The sequence below is a fragment of the Haemaphysalis longicornis genome, unplaced genomic scaffold, assembly GCF_048455015.1.
Source record: "Haemaphysalis longicornis isolate Haplotype H1 unplaced genomic scaffold, Haemaphysalis longicornis Haplotype H1 scaffold_9, whole genome shotgun sequence".
NCBI lineage: Eukaryota > Metazoa > Arthropoda > Arachnida > Ixodida > Ixodidae > Haemaphysalis > Haemaphysalis longicornis.
In genome coordinates, this window is record NW_027526460.1 from 153,770,806 (window position 1) to 153,789,068 (window position 18,263).

Consider the following 18,263-nt stretch of genomic DNA (forward strand, 5'->3'; position numbering starts at 1 on the left):
CTATTCGCGCGCGCCATCGCCACCAAATTCCGACGTACCAGTACTGGATCTCGCCACCACAGCGCACGCACGCAGCCCGAGTCCTGCGTTCCCTCTGGGACTTCGCACGCGAGGCTTAATTTTACCCCCTCCTTTTCCGCTCTACCATTCTTATAGGCCTCTGAGCCAGCCCTTTCCCTAATAAAGTTACATCTATCTGACTATCTACCGAGGCGAGTTTAGAGGTGCTGTTCAAATAATCAGAAGCAATTAAATGGGGTGTAATAGGGTTAATGAGATTAGAAGGAGGACGAAGGCTTTACAGTGGTGCAAAATGGACACATCCTATGTTACCGTGGTCTAGTTGACCGTATAGAAACGGAAGCAGGATTTCTGGTGAATAAAAGCATACCTGGAAACATGGACGAATGCTATAGCATTAAATAAGGGGTAGCCGGTATTTTAATAAGGCTTAACAAGAGCTACAAATTCAAGGTGGCACAGGGCTACGCGCCTACATCCAGCCATGACGCCCAGCTAGTTGAACACTTCTGTGAAGGTATGGAATCGGCAAGGACAGAAGTAAAAAAAATACAGTATGCCGTAGTTATTGGAGACATCAATGCCACAGTAGGAAAGAAGCAGGCTGAAGACAAGGCAGTTGCGAACTATGGTCTCGATCTTAGGAATAACAGAGGGGACTTATTAGTAGAGTTCACAGAACAGAATATTCTGCGCATTTTGAGTACGTCCCTCCACAAACGGGAGAGCCGGAAGTGGACGCGGCGAAGCTTGATCGGGAGCATAAAAATGAAAATGAAATACGCTTCATACTATGCGTCACCCTGGCGTCGTGCAGGATGTGGAAGTTATCGGAAGGGTGAGCTGTAGTGACCACCGGATGATATTTGATTAGCGTTGGGGTTAATGGCAACTATTTCTCAGTAGTAGCACTAACATTATTAATAGAAAGGCGGCACAAGCGCCTTGCGCATGGGGATAAGGGGTTTAGAGGAATTTTGAGCCGAGTGCTTTTGAGCACCGAGTCGATGACCTAGACTGTGTGTCGTTGCGATGTCGAAAAATTGTCATAGATGGTGGATAATGTGTTTGTACGCCCCCGACAATATGAGTGAGATGAGAGTTTTCTCCTTGTCCTTTGCTTAATTGCAGTGCAACCTGAGGGATGTTTCCCAGGCGGCTGAGTTTATTTGCGAGTTTAGTGACGATGATCTTTCGCTTGCTAACCGTGGATTATGAGTCGAAGCTGGAGCGGCGGGAATGGTGACCTCAGCAGCGAATATGAGGAACTTTATTTAAAGAGCCCGAAAGCCATCCCTGCAGTCTTTACGTTTCTCCTGCATATCTAATGTGCACCTAAACCAAATTTATTTCTCGCCTAATGAATGTTTTAATCTTCGCGCGAACGTCCTCAGGTTGGTACTTCTTGCGGTTCAGGCCGCAGGGCTTGGGGCCCCACCGATTCCGGGCGATGTGTGGAACGGAAACAAAAGCATACCCTCGAATGAAGTTTTTCAATGCAGTATCTCTGCTCGCTTCAAAAGCCCATTTCTACTTTCAAACCTCATACCTTAAAAAAAATGAAAGCTCTTTAAAGATGTCCATAAATTTAAGGATAATGATATTAGTTCGGCCAGCATTCCTGCACCGAATTTAAATAGGTACACTCTGCACTGTTTTAATGAAGGTGCATCTGACGGAAAATTGTCAACTTGGATAATTTTTGGAATTGTAATGTAAAGCGAAGAAACTAAGGTGCTACACTGTATGTCTCAAAATTATTAAGAAACACCAGTAGGTTTAGAACATGCAGCTGCCTTCCGAAACCACCAATTCAATGCGCATTAGGTTATGAAAGATCGTTTGCTGGGGAAAAGGACCTGTTATAAATTGATTAAGGTGACAGGTTTTATTCGAAAACACGCAGCAGGAGAAGCAAGTAGTGGGTTTTCTTCTTCAAAAAATGTTTCACAATGTGGACGCATTATCCACCTCATGAGGGAAAAATCCTGTTTTTAAAAGCAGCGTACGGTGCAAAAAACTGACCTCCTGGGTTTTATAGAAACAGAAAATTTTGAAGGGGTGGTTCCCAACCAAGAAATGGGGGGGGGGGGGGCGGAAGGAGTCATGGACCTAACCGCATCCCTGCAGGCACTCCACCGTGAACACTGCTTTTAGAGTTCTTATGAAAAACAGAGGCCAAGTGTTTAACGAAATGCCTTGAGGCACTTATTGAATGCATACGTGCTTGGAATGCTGGAACATTATTGCTTCCCTTGGCGACACTTAATTGCTGATGTGCGTCAGTTTCCGCTGGTTTTGTAAAGTTAACATGGCGCAAATTTTTAGTTTAATTATGGAGTCCCAGATTATGTGTGCCCTGGTAGCCACACAGGAAAACGAAAAGAAAGGAATGAAAGAAACGTAACTAGCATGTAGGAGACAATACCTCTGCGATTATATCAACGGTAGATGCCACGGTGCTGAGTAACAAAAGTGCGAATGCAGACTGCTGCCATATCTGCCTGGTTTAGGGACATTCTTTATTTTCGAGCACTTCCGTTCATTTCAATAGTCGAAAACTTTATCGACTTTAGATTTACGTCGAGAATAATTGTTTTTACGAGAAGCTCGTCCACTCATGTGCTAAAGTTCCCAGGGAACGCTTGAATTTGTATAAAGCAACTCCAACAGCTTCCATGGTACATGAAAGGGCCGTCTGTCTTACTCTTGCGCGAAAAGTGGGTGTTTTTCCAGAGGATAAAGCACTAATGGACAGCGCCCCCTTTAACGGCTTTGGCGTTTTCGCCATAACTGGAGCCACACTTCGCGCGGAAGCTCCCTCGGCATAGCTTGAAGCTGAACAAATGAAGAAGTTGGCATGGATGCCGTCCGCGGTCAACGGCTGCGGTGAGACCGCCGTTACTTAGGAATATCTTTATTAACCACGGCCGCCGTATCGAAGCGGTGCAAACGTGGTGAAAGAAAATTGCGTCTACCGGGCGGTTGCCGCTGTTGTTCTGTTGTAGGTAAGAAATGCCATCGGTTATGATGCGTTCACTGAAAGCGCCGCGCAAAAAAGTTGCATGGGATTTTTCAGCATATTCTTCGCGTAAGCGTTTCTATTGGCTAGGTTTGCCACCGGTACTCCTGCCGATATGGACTATATATTGTCGACATCGACAGAATCAGAGGTTGTGGGCTGAACCCGGCATCGACATCCATATTGTAGCCTATAGCCTATAGCCTACACGCCATATAGCCTACAACCTCGCCATCGCACTCACTCCATCTAGGTATTCCGGAATCGCTATGCATGCTGCTGCGACGCTGCCTCAACACAAGGGGAAAGGAAGCCAAGACTGCGGGCGAACTGTCTTACGCACGCTGTTTTTGTTTTGTTGTACTCGTGGTATGACCCGCGTCCTAAGTACATTGAAACGGATCGCAAACCGAGTGCTTTTTCTTGTTTTCTTTTCTGATGCACGACTTGTAGCAATGCGCACCAAGTGCATCTTCGTGTTTGTTGTTTTTAATGATCGCTACGAAACCAAACCTTCTGAATATTTCCTCATGCATTTTTATTTTTGGTGTACGCGCCCTATGAAACGCGTGGAACGGTATAGAACGCGTCAGGAATTGGCTTGTAGCTGTGGCCGTTTTTTCCGGAGAATATCCGGGCGGATAGGCGTTCGGTGGACGCTAACCGCGTGCGTTCTTTCGCCAACTTAGCGAAGAAACAATTTCGTGTTAAACAAAAACTCATATTTTGGCACGCCATCGAGGTCACACGATGTGCACTTCCCCTGGGGTCAATCGGCAAGTAGCGCGTGATACAGAACAAAAAAGGACGAAATAGCGACAACGAAAGTTGATTTGATCGTAGTGTTTAACGCGCCGACGCAACGCATAAGATGGGGCGCGCCGTATTGGAGTGCTCTCAATTAATTTTGACCACTTGGTGATCTTTACGTGCCCCGAAGTTTTATGCACATGGGCGTTATTGCTTTTCGCCTCCATCAGAAAATCGGCCGCTGAGGTGAGGAATCCAACTCGCTTCCTCGTGCTCAGCAGCGCAACGCCTTAGCCACCGAGCCACCACGGCTGGTACAACGAAAGGGCGAGAAAACGCGTGTTTACCGGAAAAATGGAGATACGTTGCAGCGATACCCGCAGCAGTGGCGTGGAATAGAGCTTAAAAAAGCCAAACAAGCAATACCGAAATCGGCGCACGGAATTTCCGAGGATGGACAGGTCTGTTTATGTAAAGCCGGTCGTGGTTTGCAGTAACGAGAGATCTACAGATGAAAGCATGAAAGCAAACGCCGCGACATTCGATTCGCTGACGACCGTCCTTGGAGATCACTGTGTTAACTGCTTCGTCACCGCTTCGGTTTTCTTCTCGTTTATTAAGGAGCACGAGTAGTTCTATAGAACGCAACACGACATTCAGCCAGTTGCCACTTGTCACTACCTAGCTGATTGGCTTAGAGAGGGCCTTTATAAGTGAAAGTTTGCGCAAATACATTTACCATATTAAAACCTTTCGGGAAACCCAAGCAGGACAGGAAATCACGCTGTCGCCTGTAGCAGTGTAAATGCGGTGGACTCACTATCACCCCTAACTTTGTTTGGCGCACTCGCATTTCCGTCCTTGTACGAGCAGGGAAAAAGTGGCTGTGGTGGACGAACCAATGCCCTAAAGGGAATACAGGAAGAACCTTGCTGCATATACACGCGTTTGCACTCCGCGTATACGCTGGCAAAATCTAGGAAGTGTATACAGAATCCGGTATTCATGCTATTGAAGGCGTGCAAAATACATTCTGCAGATTTATGTGTATTGGTGTCGTTTTTATAACAGTCTTAGTTTATTATTGATCCCAACCTTTTACGTTCATTACCAAGGTATTAAATGGGCGGATTTATACCATTTCAGGTGCAGATGAAGGGTCATGTCTGTGGATGCGGGGAAGATATGAAAGAGCTCCCCGACGACCACTTCGACGCTGTAATTATGACGTTCGTGTTGTGCTCGGCGCGCAATGGTCCCAAGGTCCTCGAAGAGATCAAGAGGGTTCTCGTGAAGGTGCGTGCTTTGACGTGTATCAAATCATTGGAGTTAATATTTAAACTGATTCAAGAATTTGTTTCGCAACTTCCGGTAACTGAAATTCAGGCTCATCGCTGACCAGCTTATCGAGGCTTTCTCAATCTTACCTTGTCCACTGACGCAATGCAAAATCAGGCTCGCAGCTAGCAGATAAGATTTCATAACTTGCAGCTTATCAGGACTCAGAACTTGTTGTGGGCTCACCACGTATACGAACGCCTTTTGACTGAGACATCATTCATTCTGAAAACTTGATTGATTACGGGGATGAACGCGCCGACTCCACACAGGTGATGAGGTGCGCCGTAGTGGAGGGCTGCGGATTAATTTTAATCCCCTGTGGATCTTTAACGTGCGCCGCCGCGGCCGGGAATCCAACCCACGTCCTCCGGCTCACCAGTCTGACGCCTTAGCCACAGAGCCACCGCTGCGGGTGGTATGGAAATTCATTTGGACTGACCGTTCTACACGGATTATGAACTCATTCGGATGCAGAACCTAATTTGGCTCTCGCACACACGCTTGGCCACTCACACGCACTCGGAAACCAAATAGCCTCGGCCCCATTTAAGCAAACAACCTATACGTACCTACAACTCATGAGCATTCAGAGCTCCGCGACTGTCCCGCCTTACATAGGACTAGAGCTCTTAAACACAAAACACAATGTTGATTGGTTTATTGATTGATTGATTGTTGGGGGAGGGGGGGTTAACGCGCCGACGCAACGGAGGCGATGAGGCGCGCAGTAGTGGAGGGCCCCAGATTAATTTTGAACACCTGGTGATCATTAACGTGCGCCGAGATCTCGTACACACAGCCGTTCTTGCTTTTCGCCTCCATCAGAAAAGCCACCGCCGCGGCCAGGAATTGAACTCGCGTCCTCGTGCTCAGCAGCACAGCGCCTTTGCCACTGAGCTACAGCGGCGGGTAAGACATCATGTGTTCACACTCATATAGGTTCAACTGGTTCGGCTCAGTGATTTGTGGACTCGGAATTCAAATCAGATCAGAAAAAGATTTGATTGTAGATGTGTAGCCGTCATGCTAGCACGCGTCCTTATTACTAGCGCCATCTACAAGCCAATCGGAGATATGATGCGTGAAAGTGCGTTATTTGCGTTTCATGTGCATCACACAGAGAATTGGGCCGCCGAATGAGCAGGGGGAGCAACCTACGGACAGTACCATTGAGCAAACAAGATGGCGCCGGCGTTGCTCCTGGCTGCGTAAACAGAGAAATGCTTCCACGCCACACCGAAGCGTTAGATTTCGATACTAAAAATCAGCTAAGAGTGCGGCTAGCAAAGTTATGACCCACGGAAAGCCAAGTACGGAACAGACATTGCTGCGATGGATGGTGGCTGTTTAAGGGCCAGAGCCCGTTTGAGTGCCCAGATGTGAGCATTGTCAGCGTTAAATTTCGGGGGTGAGCCTTTGTTTGTGTTATCTTAGTTGCTTCAACCGTTTTTTATGGTTTTTCTTTTTAAACATACGAAAACAACTCTGAACACAGGTATTTTGTGCAACCTGATGTTGTGGCGACGAGGCTTGTTCGTCGTTATATTGAATAGGCACCAGGTGCCGACGAATCAAGACCATTAATATCAGAATTGATGGGGCAGGGACGTCACTGCTTTTTTTACGTACTGAATACCGAATAATATCCAACACTTCGTATTGAAGACTGCAATGTAATGGCCCCACCATAGTAGATCTTAAAAGGGAAGAGTTTCAAACCAAAAGGAACTGCGAGTAGAACCGGACAGCTAAGATGGGAATTCTCTCATGCGCATGGCCTCCGGCGCTCGCGTGCGTGAAAGGGGTAATGGTGGTATGTAATACGTGAAAGCAGTGTCTTAGGTCATCATTACGAGCTCGCCTTACCAAAATTGAACGTGCGTGTGAGGCTTAATGGGTCGCAGCTTTATGCTCTGTTCTTGCGGTCAACACTCTTCATGCAATTCAATATTCGTACGGCCAGCGCAGCGCTTGTTTATCCTCGAGTGCCCCAACCGTCCGCTTTTGATCGGGATAACATGGCACTGCTGATTAAATGTTGACCTTCTCTATGCCTCCAAAATCTCATCAATGGATATACATACGTTTAATGTTGTTTTTAATGATACATCCACAACTCAACTCTTTTTAACCGCCCACCAATTTCGATTCCCTTCTCGCAGAGAGTGAGGTACGAGGTGACTATTTATGAGGTCTCCTTCTTAGATACATTCAAATCATCCCATACTGATCTTTTAGCACCATGACATCTTCGCCCTGAAGCATGTGACTTGTCTTCCTCACAATACAGTAAAAACGGGACACCAAGAACTGGTATTTTGCAGAATTTAATGTGTCTGGAGGATAAATAAAGGGCTGCACAGTTTTTCAGTGATGCGTCTAAAATGTTCACTGCGGTGTCTTGTGCTGCGCATGGACCCAATTTTAAAGCACGTAGAACCATGAATGTAAAGGCAAGTATTTTTACGGCAGAAGCATACGACACTTTTCGGGTTGTAAGTCATATAGTTGAACATCATATTCCTAAGCCCATCATCAATACAGAGTCGCTGGGCGTCGTCCGTACATTGTCATCCCCAAAGTGATCCAAAAACCACGTCGTTGATCAAATTAATTATGCTAGCTTATTTTTTAAACCTTGAAGAGAATGTGAGTTGGGGGCCAGGCCAATCTGGCATCGGCGGGAATGAACTGGCGGATGAAATGGCCGCCAGTGCTGCACTCCGAGACACAGTAAACATAACAACACCACTGTGACAAGTGTGTGGCGCCCCCCATCCCTGATATTCGTTGGCCGCTAAGTTCAGTAGCCCCACCAGGCTCGGTGGGCAACCTTGTGTGTGGCCGGGCAATAAACACCTCCGAGCACGGCTGCTCGGGGGTCAGTCACCGTCACCACCAGCACGCTGCATGTCGTCTCTCGGCTGGAGGGTACCCGTACCCTCCCAGGTTCACGAACGCGGGACTAAATCGTGACACTGGCGACGAGGGAAGAAGCCCGCGGAGCGGCCGAAGCCACCATGAACGCCGCCACCGAGAACGCCGAGACACCGCCCCCTCAAGCCAGCCGCCATTACGCCATGCCGCTGTACGGGAGGCTCGAGCCGTTCGAGGGTGAAGGGTCCGCCTGGCCGGTCTACGAGGAGCAAGTCGGCGTGTTTTTCCGGGCGAACGACACACCCGAGGCAAAACAGCGCGACATCTTCCTGGCCAGCTGCGGGACCCGCGTCTTCGCTCTCCTGCTCGACCTGCTCAAGCCGGCCACGCCGCACGATAAGTCGCTGGGTGAGCTGCTCGCGACGCTACGCTCGCACTATAGCCCGGATCCGTCGACGCTAATGGAGCGTTTTCGCTTCAACAACCGGAGCCGCCGAGACGGAGAGACGCTCGGGCAGTTCGTCGCAGCGCTGCGAGGGTTGGCGAGCGGCTGCGCCTTCGGGGAGCAGCTCGACTCGCTGCTCCGGGACCGTTTCGTCTGCGGCATCAACGACCCCGCCATGCAGACGCGACTCCTGGAGCTTCCCGACCCCTCGCTGGACGACGCCGTGAAGGCAGCGCTGGCGATGGAGGCTGCGGCCAAGGACGCGGGCGAGCTAGCGCGTGCGGCCGGCGCACCGTCGGCGGAGGTGGCGGTGAACAAGATGGCGGCACGGCATGGCAGGTGCGTTCGCTGCGGTGGTGACCACCCCCCCTCCCAGTGCCAGTTCGCGCAAGCGGAGTGCTTTGCGTGCGGAAGAACTGGGCACATTGCTCGGGCGTGCCGAGGGGGGACGACGGCGGACGGACAGAAGCAGCAGCCGGCGCCGAGCACAGGTTCCGCGCCAGCCCACGGCCGAGGGAGTCGGCGCAAGGGTAGGCGGCGGGGGCGTGCGGCAGCAGCTTCGGGTGCAGCGGCTAGGCTTCACGCCGTGGACGAAGACCCGCAGATGTTCGACATGTGGCACGCGGCCACAGTGCAGCCGCCGGTGCCACCATACTGGCTGACCGTCGAAGTCTGCGGGCGCCCCATCTCCATGGAGCTGGACACAGGGGCCAGTGTGTCTGTCATGGCCGGGAAAGTATTCAGACGCACCTTCCCTGGCGTGGCCGTCGAGGCGTCGGGCGTCATGCTGCGCAGCTACTCCGGACAGCTCGCCCAAGTCGAGGGTCAAGCCCAGGTCAGCGTCCGCCTTGGCGACAGGGAGGCCACCCTTCCCCTGTACCTGACCAAGGGGCCGTCACCGACGCTGCTGGGCCGGAACTGGATCCTGGCGTTGGGCGTGAGGCTGCCGGAGTACCAGGAAGCAGTGCATGCAGTGGCAGACGGCCCGAGCCTCCTGACCAAGTTCGAGGCCCTGTTCCAGCCCGAGGTGGGGACATTCACCGGCACGGCGGCAAGCGTTGAGGTGCCAGAGGGAGCACTGCCCCGTCCAGCCCGACTGCATGGACGGCGTCATCGAGCAGCTGCTGCACCGGCGAGAGGCCGGCACCAACGGCGGCGGGGTGCTGGGCACCAACGGCCGCCTGCTGCACCTGGTGGTGCTGAGTGCCAGGGCCAGCGCCCAGCAGGTGGCGCATGCTATGCGGCAGGTGCTCCCGCAGGGCTTCCGGCTCGACGACAAGGCCCAGTACGCGCTGGTCGTCAGGATCATCGACGGCGACGTGGGCCTGCCGCACAACTTGTTCCGCACGGAGCCCCTGCCCCACGGCTGCCTGTGCGTGTACGCCAGCCAGCCGGGACTGGAGTACATTCGCGAGAGCCTCGAGAAGACCCTGCTGGCCAACCTGGAGCAGGAGGACCGGCTGCCCTTCCACGGCCTGCCCCTGGTCATGGTGTTTGCGGGCCAGGGGGACTGCCTGCGCGAGGAGGGCATCAACCGGGCCAAGAGCCTGCAGTGCCCCTTCGTGGACGACGGCGGCGGCCTGGACCCCGTGCGGCTGCAGCAGGCGCTGTGCGCGCTGGTGGAGAGCATCGAGCGGCTGCACATCTACCAGGCGCTGCCCGCGGTCGCGGGGCCCCGGCTGGACATGCGGCTGATGCTGTGCATGCTGTGCGGGGACCCGTACGCGCCCGAGTAGGTGCTGGTGCCCCTGCTGGCGCAGCCGGGCTGCCTGGCCACGGGCCCGCTGCACTGCCTCAGCCTGGACTCCTTCAAGGGGAGCCAGCTTCACCGACCGCTGCCAGCACAGCACCAGGGGCTGGTGCTACTCGCGCCACTGTGGCACCACGCGCAAGTCCTTCGACACCAGGAAGGCTGACAGCTGGTGCGAGTGTGACACAGGTGGCACCCAATGCTGCCACACCTGCATCGACACCTGTGCCCAGGCGGAGTGCGAGACTGCGGAGACCTCCGGACCGGTACTCGCCGGGGGGACAGGTGTTGTTTTGTGTTTGTGTAGGACAAACAAACTTGGGGGTGAGGGGTGTGACAAGTGTGTGGCGCCCCCCATCCCTGATATTCGTTGGCCGCTAAGTTCAGTGGCCCCACCAGGCTCGGTGGGCAACCTTGTGTGTGGCCGGGCAATAAACACCTCCGAGCACGGCTGCTCGGGGGTCAGTCACCGTCACCACCAGCACGCTGCATGTCGTCTCTCGGCTGGAGGGTACCCCTACCCTCCCAGGTTCACGAACGCGGGACTAAATCGTGACAACCACCTTACACAGACCTCACACCACACACCAGGCAACAACTCCGTAAAACACGGGAAGCATAGTGGAGCGAACAGACAGACAACAAACTAGATAGGCCATACACATGTAACACCCTCGCACCTGCTCATCGGCTCTCCAAGACCCGTTTGCAGCAGGTGTGAGGAGGGGCTATTCGTTAAATACATCCCCTTTCAATGCAAGGCACTCGACATTACACGACGCAAACACTTCAGGGCACTCTAGAGACAACATATTTCATTAAATCCGTCATACTTTTTTGGAGACGATGCCATGTTTTCTGTTCAGCCCACCTTTAAGTTGCTGTCCGAGGTTCACTTCCTACATCTTATTTCATACCACCCATAGTTTTAGCCTGATCCTATACACCAACCTTCTTATTTATTTTTAAGTACTCTTGGTTTTCATCCTGGCCCTGTACACCAGCCTTCCTTATCGCCTTTAATTGATTTTATTCCTGATGCTCTAACCAATTTTAATAGTGAGCTATTTATCAAAGCACTCGCTTGGCGCTGTTAGCCGTGGTAAGCCTTGCGCCATTAACATTCAAAAATTATCGATTAAATGCGCTAAATTGGTGTGTTTGCACACTGAGATATTTTATGCGGGCATTTTACAATTTCCGTCGCTCTACGAGCGGTGCTTCTGTGCTTATTCATTGATGTACCTCGAACAAGAAAAAAGGCCCAAAAGTCAATGCCCGCTCATAACGGATAGCTTTCCAATTTTGTGTGTACTGAACTGTTCTGTGAATTTGGACAACTGGATGCATGGTACAGTCTGTCACAGTTTTGAAGGCCATGGTCGGTGTAGCTTTCAAAATTGTTTAAAGGCTGTATATTCTTTACGCTTTCCTTGAAATGTGGCTCTATTTTCATATCTTTTTGGGAACATTTAAAGGGGCCCTGAAAGGCATTTTGAGCACACTAAATGAGCTAGCGCAATCGTTAGATTGGGTCGTCAACGTCAGCTGTGCCAAGTATTACTCTTTTACGCGCAGCGGAAAGCTCACACTTTTGTTGCAAAGTTTGTCGCTTTTTTCTCACCCTTCCCTTCGTGTTTTTGGACGCCGCCATCTTCACATGTCTACATCATCGATTCCCATATGTTCGTCATGAGCTAGACATCCTGCTATTGGGCGGCTTTTTCACGCACTTCCGGCAAAGAGATGAGTCGTCTGCTCAGCGTCGGCTCGCCGGCTGATCTGCCGGCGGAGTGCCGGAGTGCTTGGACATTTTACGACAAACGAAACAAGTGTAAACAAACGCTTAACCGTTCGTATTGAATGTAACACGGCCATAACACGACATGAATATTCTCTTACCGGAGTACCTTCCCTAAAGAAAGCGTTGAAGCCCCGTGGCACTTTCGTGCAATCGCAGAGAACGCTCTGAGCCGAATGCCCGGGTTTGACGGATATATTTTATTCAACTTCATAACAAACCAGAGATGCGTTTCGAACGAACACAACGTCACAACATGCGTTGCAAGTCTGAACCGCGATTGACAGACGATCGGTTGCTTCCTCCTGCCCGTCGTAAATTCGGCACTCACCTCGCGCCTTGTTTGCGGGGACGAACAGCAAGTCACTGAACTCTGGCACGCAAGCGAGAAGGATTTTAGCCAGGCACACTACACATACCCCATGCGAGGTTGAGTCGTTCGTCGTTCGAGAAAGATAATCCAGAGATTCCAGACCATGGGAAGCACTATCCACCCCCAGAAGTACAACGTCGCACTTCATCGCGAAACGAACGCTACACACAGGAGGCGATGCACACACACACACAGCTTCGGTCGCTGCATTGGCTTAGCTGCAAGCTTCTTTCGGACAGTCAGCGATGCTACGACGATACAGAGCTGCGTGAGGGCGACGTGCTAACCACTTCACGTATTTAAAAACACAGGGGCAAAGAACTTGGTTCATCGGAAGCAAAAGATCTTTCCTCCATTATTGTGCCTGAAATATACTGGCTAGTGTTGCTAGTGTGCCGAGGGCGGGCCCCAGGCGGGCGCCGGGAGCGATGCACGCGGCCGGCTGCCGCTTGGGGCGCTGCCGTGCGGGAGTGTGCGCGTTCGTCCGGCCCGAGCAGATCGCGCGGTTGCCTCCGCGCTGCGTAGCAGACGGCAGGGGCAGAACTTTCCAATCCCGCTTGCGACGAAAGCGAGCGAAAGCGACGGGATTTCTGTCGCGCGACGAAACTTTCTCCCGACAGTTCGACAAACACGATCGTCGCGCGACAAAGCGACGAAATTCCCATCGCTTTCGCTCGCTTTCGTCGCAAGTGCGAACGGGCCTTTATGCGCAATCTCCGTCCCACATAAAATAAGCTCTTGCTTGTCGCCTGAGCATACGGTTGATATGTGACTACGTTACACTGTGCTTGCGAGTGTATTTAAACGATGTCACTAGGTTTTAAACGCAAGCGCTCGGCGTGCAGCTTTGTAAACGCAAGCAGCCTCACGTACGCACGCTATTTTGCTGCTAATAGAGAGTTTTAGTACAGCGTTTGTGCCTTTGCATACGCTAAACGCTAAATTTTTGCGTCCCGCTACGTAAACATCGCGAGGGGAGTTTTAGTAGAACGTCTCATTAGTTTTGCGTTGCGACATACTAATGCATACGGCGCCATCTGTTAAATGTTTTCCGAAATGACTCGGCGGCTGATCTGCTAGCGGAGTGCCGGAGTGCCTGAACATTTTACGACTATCAAAGTTCAAACAACGCTTTCCCATCAGTATTGAATGCAACACACGGGTGCAGCTTGGCAGAACACGGATGCTTGCTGCTCGAGTGCGGCGTTGGTTTGTTCTGCGCCTTCCCGTTCATCGCCACTGATAAAGCAATCCGATCCGGCGCGTTTTGTGCACGGGTTCTGTGTCGGTTTAAAATGTCTTTTTTTCACATGCCGCCGGTAGTAGGAATTACAACCGCCGCAAAATAAGACCCGGCACCAGCGGGCCCACATCTGAGACCGCGCTTTTTGGATAAACAGTGCGCGGTGTACCAAAGGGAACGAGCGCACGATTCTCCCTGCGCGGCTGCGTATACGTACACCGCGAAAGGGCAAGGCCAGGCCGCACACATGCGGCCAGGTCTTTCGTTCGCTTTTCCAGCCTTTAGAGGAGTGTCCATGGTGTCAACAAAGATGAAAAAGCCGAAAGAGCTGGCCCGTAGCAGACGGCAGTCTGTGGGAGCGCAATAGCGGAAGTACGTCACCACTGAGGAGCGAAGCATCATGGGAGGGGAGGCCAACAGAGAAGAAACAGTTGAAAGGAGGAGGAAATACGGCGCGACTATAATGCGCGGTTTTCGATTTACGATTTCTCAGCTAATACTCATCGCTTTAACAAAATTCTTGCAGGAGGAGATTGCTAATACATTGCTTTATTTGGTTACATGTACATCCATGCATCGGCGGAAGGCATTTCAGGACCCCTTTAAAGCGCAAGAACGCTACGCGCCTGGCGGGAGGGGGGGGGGGGTGCACGTTAGAGAACGAAGGGGAGAAACCAAAACGTCGAGCAGGAAAGCAGAACAAGGTAACTCGCTGTGGAGTTCAACTAGCACCATTTAGCTAATTAGGAAACATTGAACGACTGGGTACAGTTTCCCTCAGGTTTTTACACTCAGTTATGAAGGAACGTAGGCATGGTGTCTTGAAACGGGCACCTTAGATATTTTTTAGACGTCCATGTGGCTTTACAAACTGAAATGGTGTCCTTGGAACTGTCAAAAAAGTCGCTATAGAACTAAAACTTGACTTACTTGGTTTGAGGTAAAGCATTGTGCATCGATGTCATGTGTACGCTGGGTGGATTGGTCGAGACTCCGGGAACACTTAAGCACTCCTCTTAAACACGGCAAGGGCCAATAACCAAACGCCATAGCTTGCTTGCATTGCTTCTAGATCTGAAGTGGTTAGCAACGCTGGTGTATTTTCCGGTTTTTGACGAACCCGGTGGCAGGTTATGGTAAGGGGTAGTAGCAGGACCTTTGAGGTCGAGTTATGTTGTATAGCAATGTTATGACCAGTTTAGTGGCGGTGCGTTAATAGCTAAACCAACGTAAACGCATGAAGTACTTTCGAAACTGTTGTTCTTTTACCTATACTGTTTCTATAATAAAAGACAGAACAGTCTATTGGTTATATTACATGAGGTTTATATGGGTACATGTAGGGGACTTACACACGTCGGCAAATACTTTTAGCACCTGGGTAGCATTGCTAATGCAATTTCAACATACACGAGAGAGAGAGAGTGTAAATGAAATGGTTCTTTGTCGTTGTCACGTACAGTCTAGGCGGGCAGAAAATGATAGTAATGGGAGGTTTCAGTTAGTTCGAAAAGACAATATTAAGACTCGAAACATTCCACACAGACACAAGCAACCAGAAACGACACAAACCGAATCAACTAATAACAAAACTAACACATAATCTCGATAGTGAACTACCAAAGCCGCACAAAATAATTACCATTCAGCCAATACAGCCCATGTAAAAAACAAGTTACTAAAACGTTTTAGCAGAAATGTCCTGTCTCTATAGGCCTACGTAATACGCTGTCGCCATGCGCGTTCAGTTGCCATGGTGGTCCCGACGTTTCCGTAGGCGTGCTTATAGGTACGCGGCGTACGCAAGCCGCCGATACTGAACTTTCGTGAGGTCATGGCTCGATGACGACCCCCGCCATTGCCGTGCAGCGCAGAAGACAGTGCCTCATTCTGAAAGCGATGCTCTTGTGGGGCCACCTTACCATGTGGCGATGGTACGCTAGCGCTGCGCAATGGCACTCGCTCTTGGCTGAAGGGGCCGCTAAAACGTGGGCTGGCGGTGTGGCGAGAAGGCTAGACCACTGCTCCATGGGTCCGATGGCGCCCATACTTGATCGCGATGTGGATGTCCCGACCGCATTACCCGTGACTTGCTACCACCCGACAATACCGTCTCCTCCTGGGGCTTCTTCGGGGTTTTTTACTTCATCTCTGCTCAGTCTTGAGCCCTTAGCTTCCTCTCTGATCATGTAGCCATTACGGTATTTGGCGCCCTTGTATTTAGGGCTGCGGCCAGTATTATCTACAGGACGCCCCTCCATTGGGTCGTTTCTAGCCGCGAAATTCGATTATCACACTTATATTTTCCTCTAAATCTGTTTTGACTCCTCCCCTCCAGGGTAATTGCGCATGACTGGTGACGCACGTGAAGTGGAGAGGTCAGCCCTGCTACACCAAATAAGTATGATTCTGGGAACGTTAGGTAAATGTAGGAGAAAATAAAGACAACTGTAAGAAGAAGCTTCGAAATAACACATAAAACAGAATAACCTTCTTGGAAGGAAACCCGAGGAGAAAACTCCACAGGTCAAAATTGAACAATAAGTAAAAAAAAATTGTTGGGAAGCAGAGAATGCGAAACCAACAAAAAGAAAACTGCCTACAGGACAACGTGAATAATTATATATCTAGTCAGGCTCATCTTTGAGAACCTACAGAATTTTTTGAGTCCCGGAGAAAATGCAGCGAAATTTTGTCTAAAGATGAAAAACATCTGCGGGTCCAGAGTTTATGGAAGTCAGTGTTGACACTTTACTCCGCGTGCCCAACAGGACAGGTAGCGAACTGCAGCTAGTCCCGCAACGCAGAATCGAAGACAAGTGCAGGGCAACTGATTTGTAATCTCGCACACCACGCGCATCGCGCACATGCGCTGAATGCTCCACCGCTATTTTCAACTTGAATGTTCAGGTATGCACAACGAACAGTCGCACAGAGTGCAGCCCTCTTTCAAGCCGTTTTTATCTCAGTGCATACAGCAGAATACGCAACATGGGCTAGTTTCAGGCAGATGGTGATACCCACTTTGATGGTTCGACATTTGCGTAGTTCTCTGGTTACAGAGACAAGGACTGCATTTTCGACAGAAGGGAAGTTCGATCTTGTTGCTCAGAGTGGCCGCTGTTGTCGGCTACATCTGCCCGTAATACAGCCATCTATTCCTGAGTTACGGGGAGCTGTTTAAAGAGGCACTGACACCACAAAAATTTTGCATCTTGTTTTTTTTTTTTTTTTGCTGCAATAAGTAGCTAGCGACCTACTTATCACCTGCAGAAACCTTATTTGCTTCAGCGTGCGTCGGTTGTTTAATTAGAGGCATTTTCGATGCGGCCAGTTGCAGTTTCGGTTTCAGCGAATGCCGCAAAGCGATGGATTTTGTGTGGGCAAAGCTGACCACGCGATCGTCGGGGGAGCAGTGCACAGCTGCCGTAGCACTGTCGAATCCGCGTCGCCGGTAGTTTCTGCGAATGCCGACACGTATTGATCTCGTGAGCAGCTTAATTAAAAAGCGACCTTGTACGTGACGCAGGCGCTGCGAGTGCAAATGCTGCTGCGGCTAGTGAACGACGCGCGACGCTCGAGACAGTTGGTTGTGAGATGCGCACTGGGGGTAGCAGGCCGCTCTACCTACAGCTCCGCCTACACTCTAAGCTGGGAAAACCCTTAATAGAGGTATACATTTTCGAATTTTTGTAACCTATAATTTATAAGGTACAAATGTAACCTATATCTTCGTAACCCTTATATACGTATACACGTAAGGGTTACTCAGTTATCGGTTACTTTGCCGCTTTCAGCATGTATACCTTTATATAAGTTACATCTACCGCCGTCCAAGGTCACACACCTGGAAGGTGTCATGTTGCGCGCCAGGCGCGCTTTCGCCGGCGCCGCTGCGGCGACGCCCCAAAGGCGCCTTTCCCGCGTGGTAAACAAATATCGCGTTAGTGGAAGACGATATGTGCGACCATGCTGTCCATTGCGCCGTCTAAACTTTTGCGTCGGGTGTCTTTTGTCCGTCCGTTGAACAAACTGCCGGCCACACTGCTGCGGCTAAAAGAGAGGTTACTTTTATAATTCCTAAAATTGCGGTACTAAAAAGCTGGAAAATGTTGTCTTAATATATATGCATTGCATTACCTGTTCGATAGTCGTTACCAAGGTTGTCACCCAAAAATCTTTGTGAGTATTGGCAACGCTTAAGTCTTATAAACAGGCATAACTAAATTTAATGTTCGCATCAGCTTTGTGCCGTTTAAGAAACCAGAATCAAACATGCATGATAGGTCTTTTAATAAATTGCGGGTATGAATTTTAGCTTTAGTTAAACAACATTAGGCTTTAGTGAAACCAAGCTTTAGTGGAAACTTGCACTTGATAGCATACTTCAAAAGGACGCCAAAGTTATAACATAGCCTTAAGCCCAAAATTCTTGTCTGACAACTTAGGCCATGATTATCAAAAGAGAATTGCAGTACATGCACACATATTTGCGCATTTAACAGGAGCACATTTTAAAAAGTTTGGCATCAGTAGTTTTGAACATTCACATTTATTATTATGAAACACCTGTGGGCTATTTATTAAAAAGCAAAGCTCCGAACCACCATAATGTAATTATCATTCCTTAATGAATATTA

At 50.2% G+C, this 18,263-nt stretch overlaps 2 protein-coding genes across 3 annotated transcripts in view; both read left to right on the plus strand.

Annotated features, from left to right (window-relative positions):
- Positions 1-18,263, plus strand: part of LOC144153677 (thiol S-methyltransferase TMT1B-like) — a 226,703-nt gene that overhangs the window by 21,153 nt on the left and 187,287 nt on the right. The gene's annotated exons all lie outside the window — the stretch shown is intronic.
- LOC144153678 (thiol S-methyltransferase TMT1B-like) overlaps positions 1-18,263 on the plus strand; it is a 31,679-nt gene that overhangs the window by 4,726 nt on the left and 8,690 nt on the right. The window contains exon 2 of the mRNA XM_077685340.1: positions 4,940-5,089. Within this exon, the coding sequence (XP_077541466.1) occupies positions 4,940-5,089 (150 nt within the window). The remainder of the gene's footprint in view (positions 1-4,939; positions 5,090-18,263) is intronic.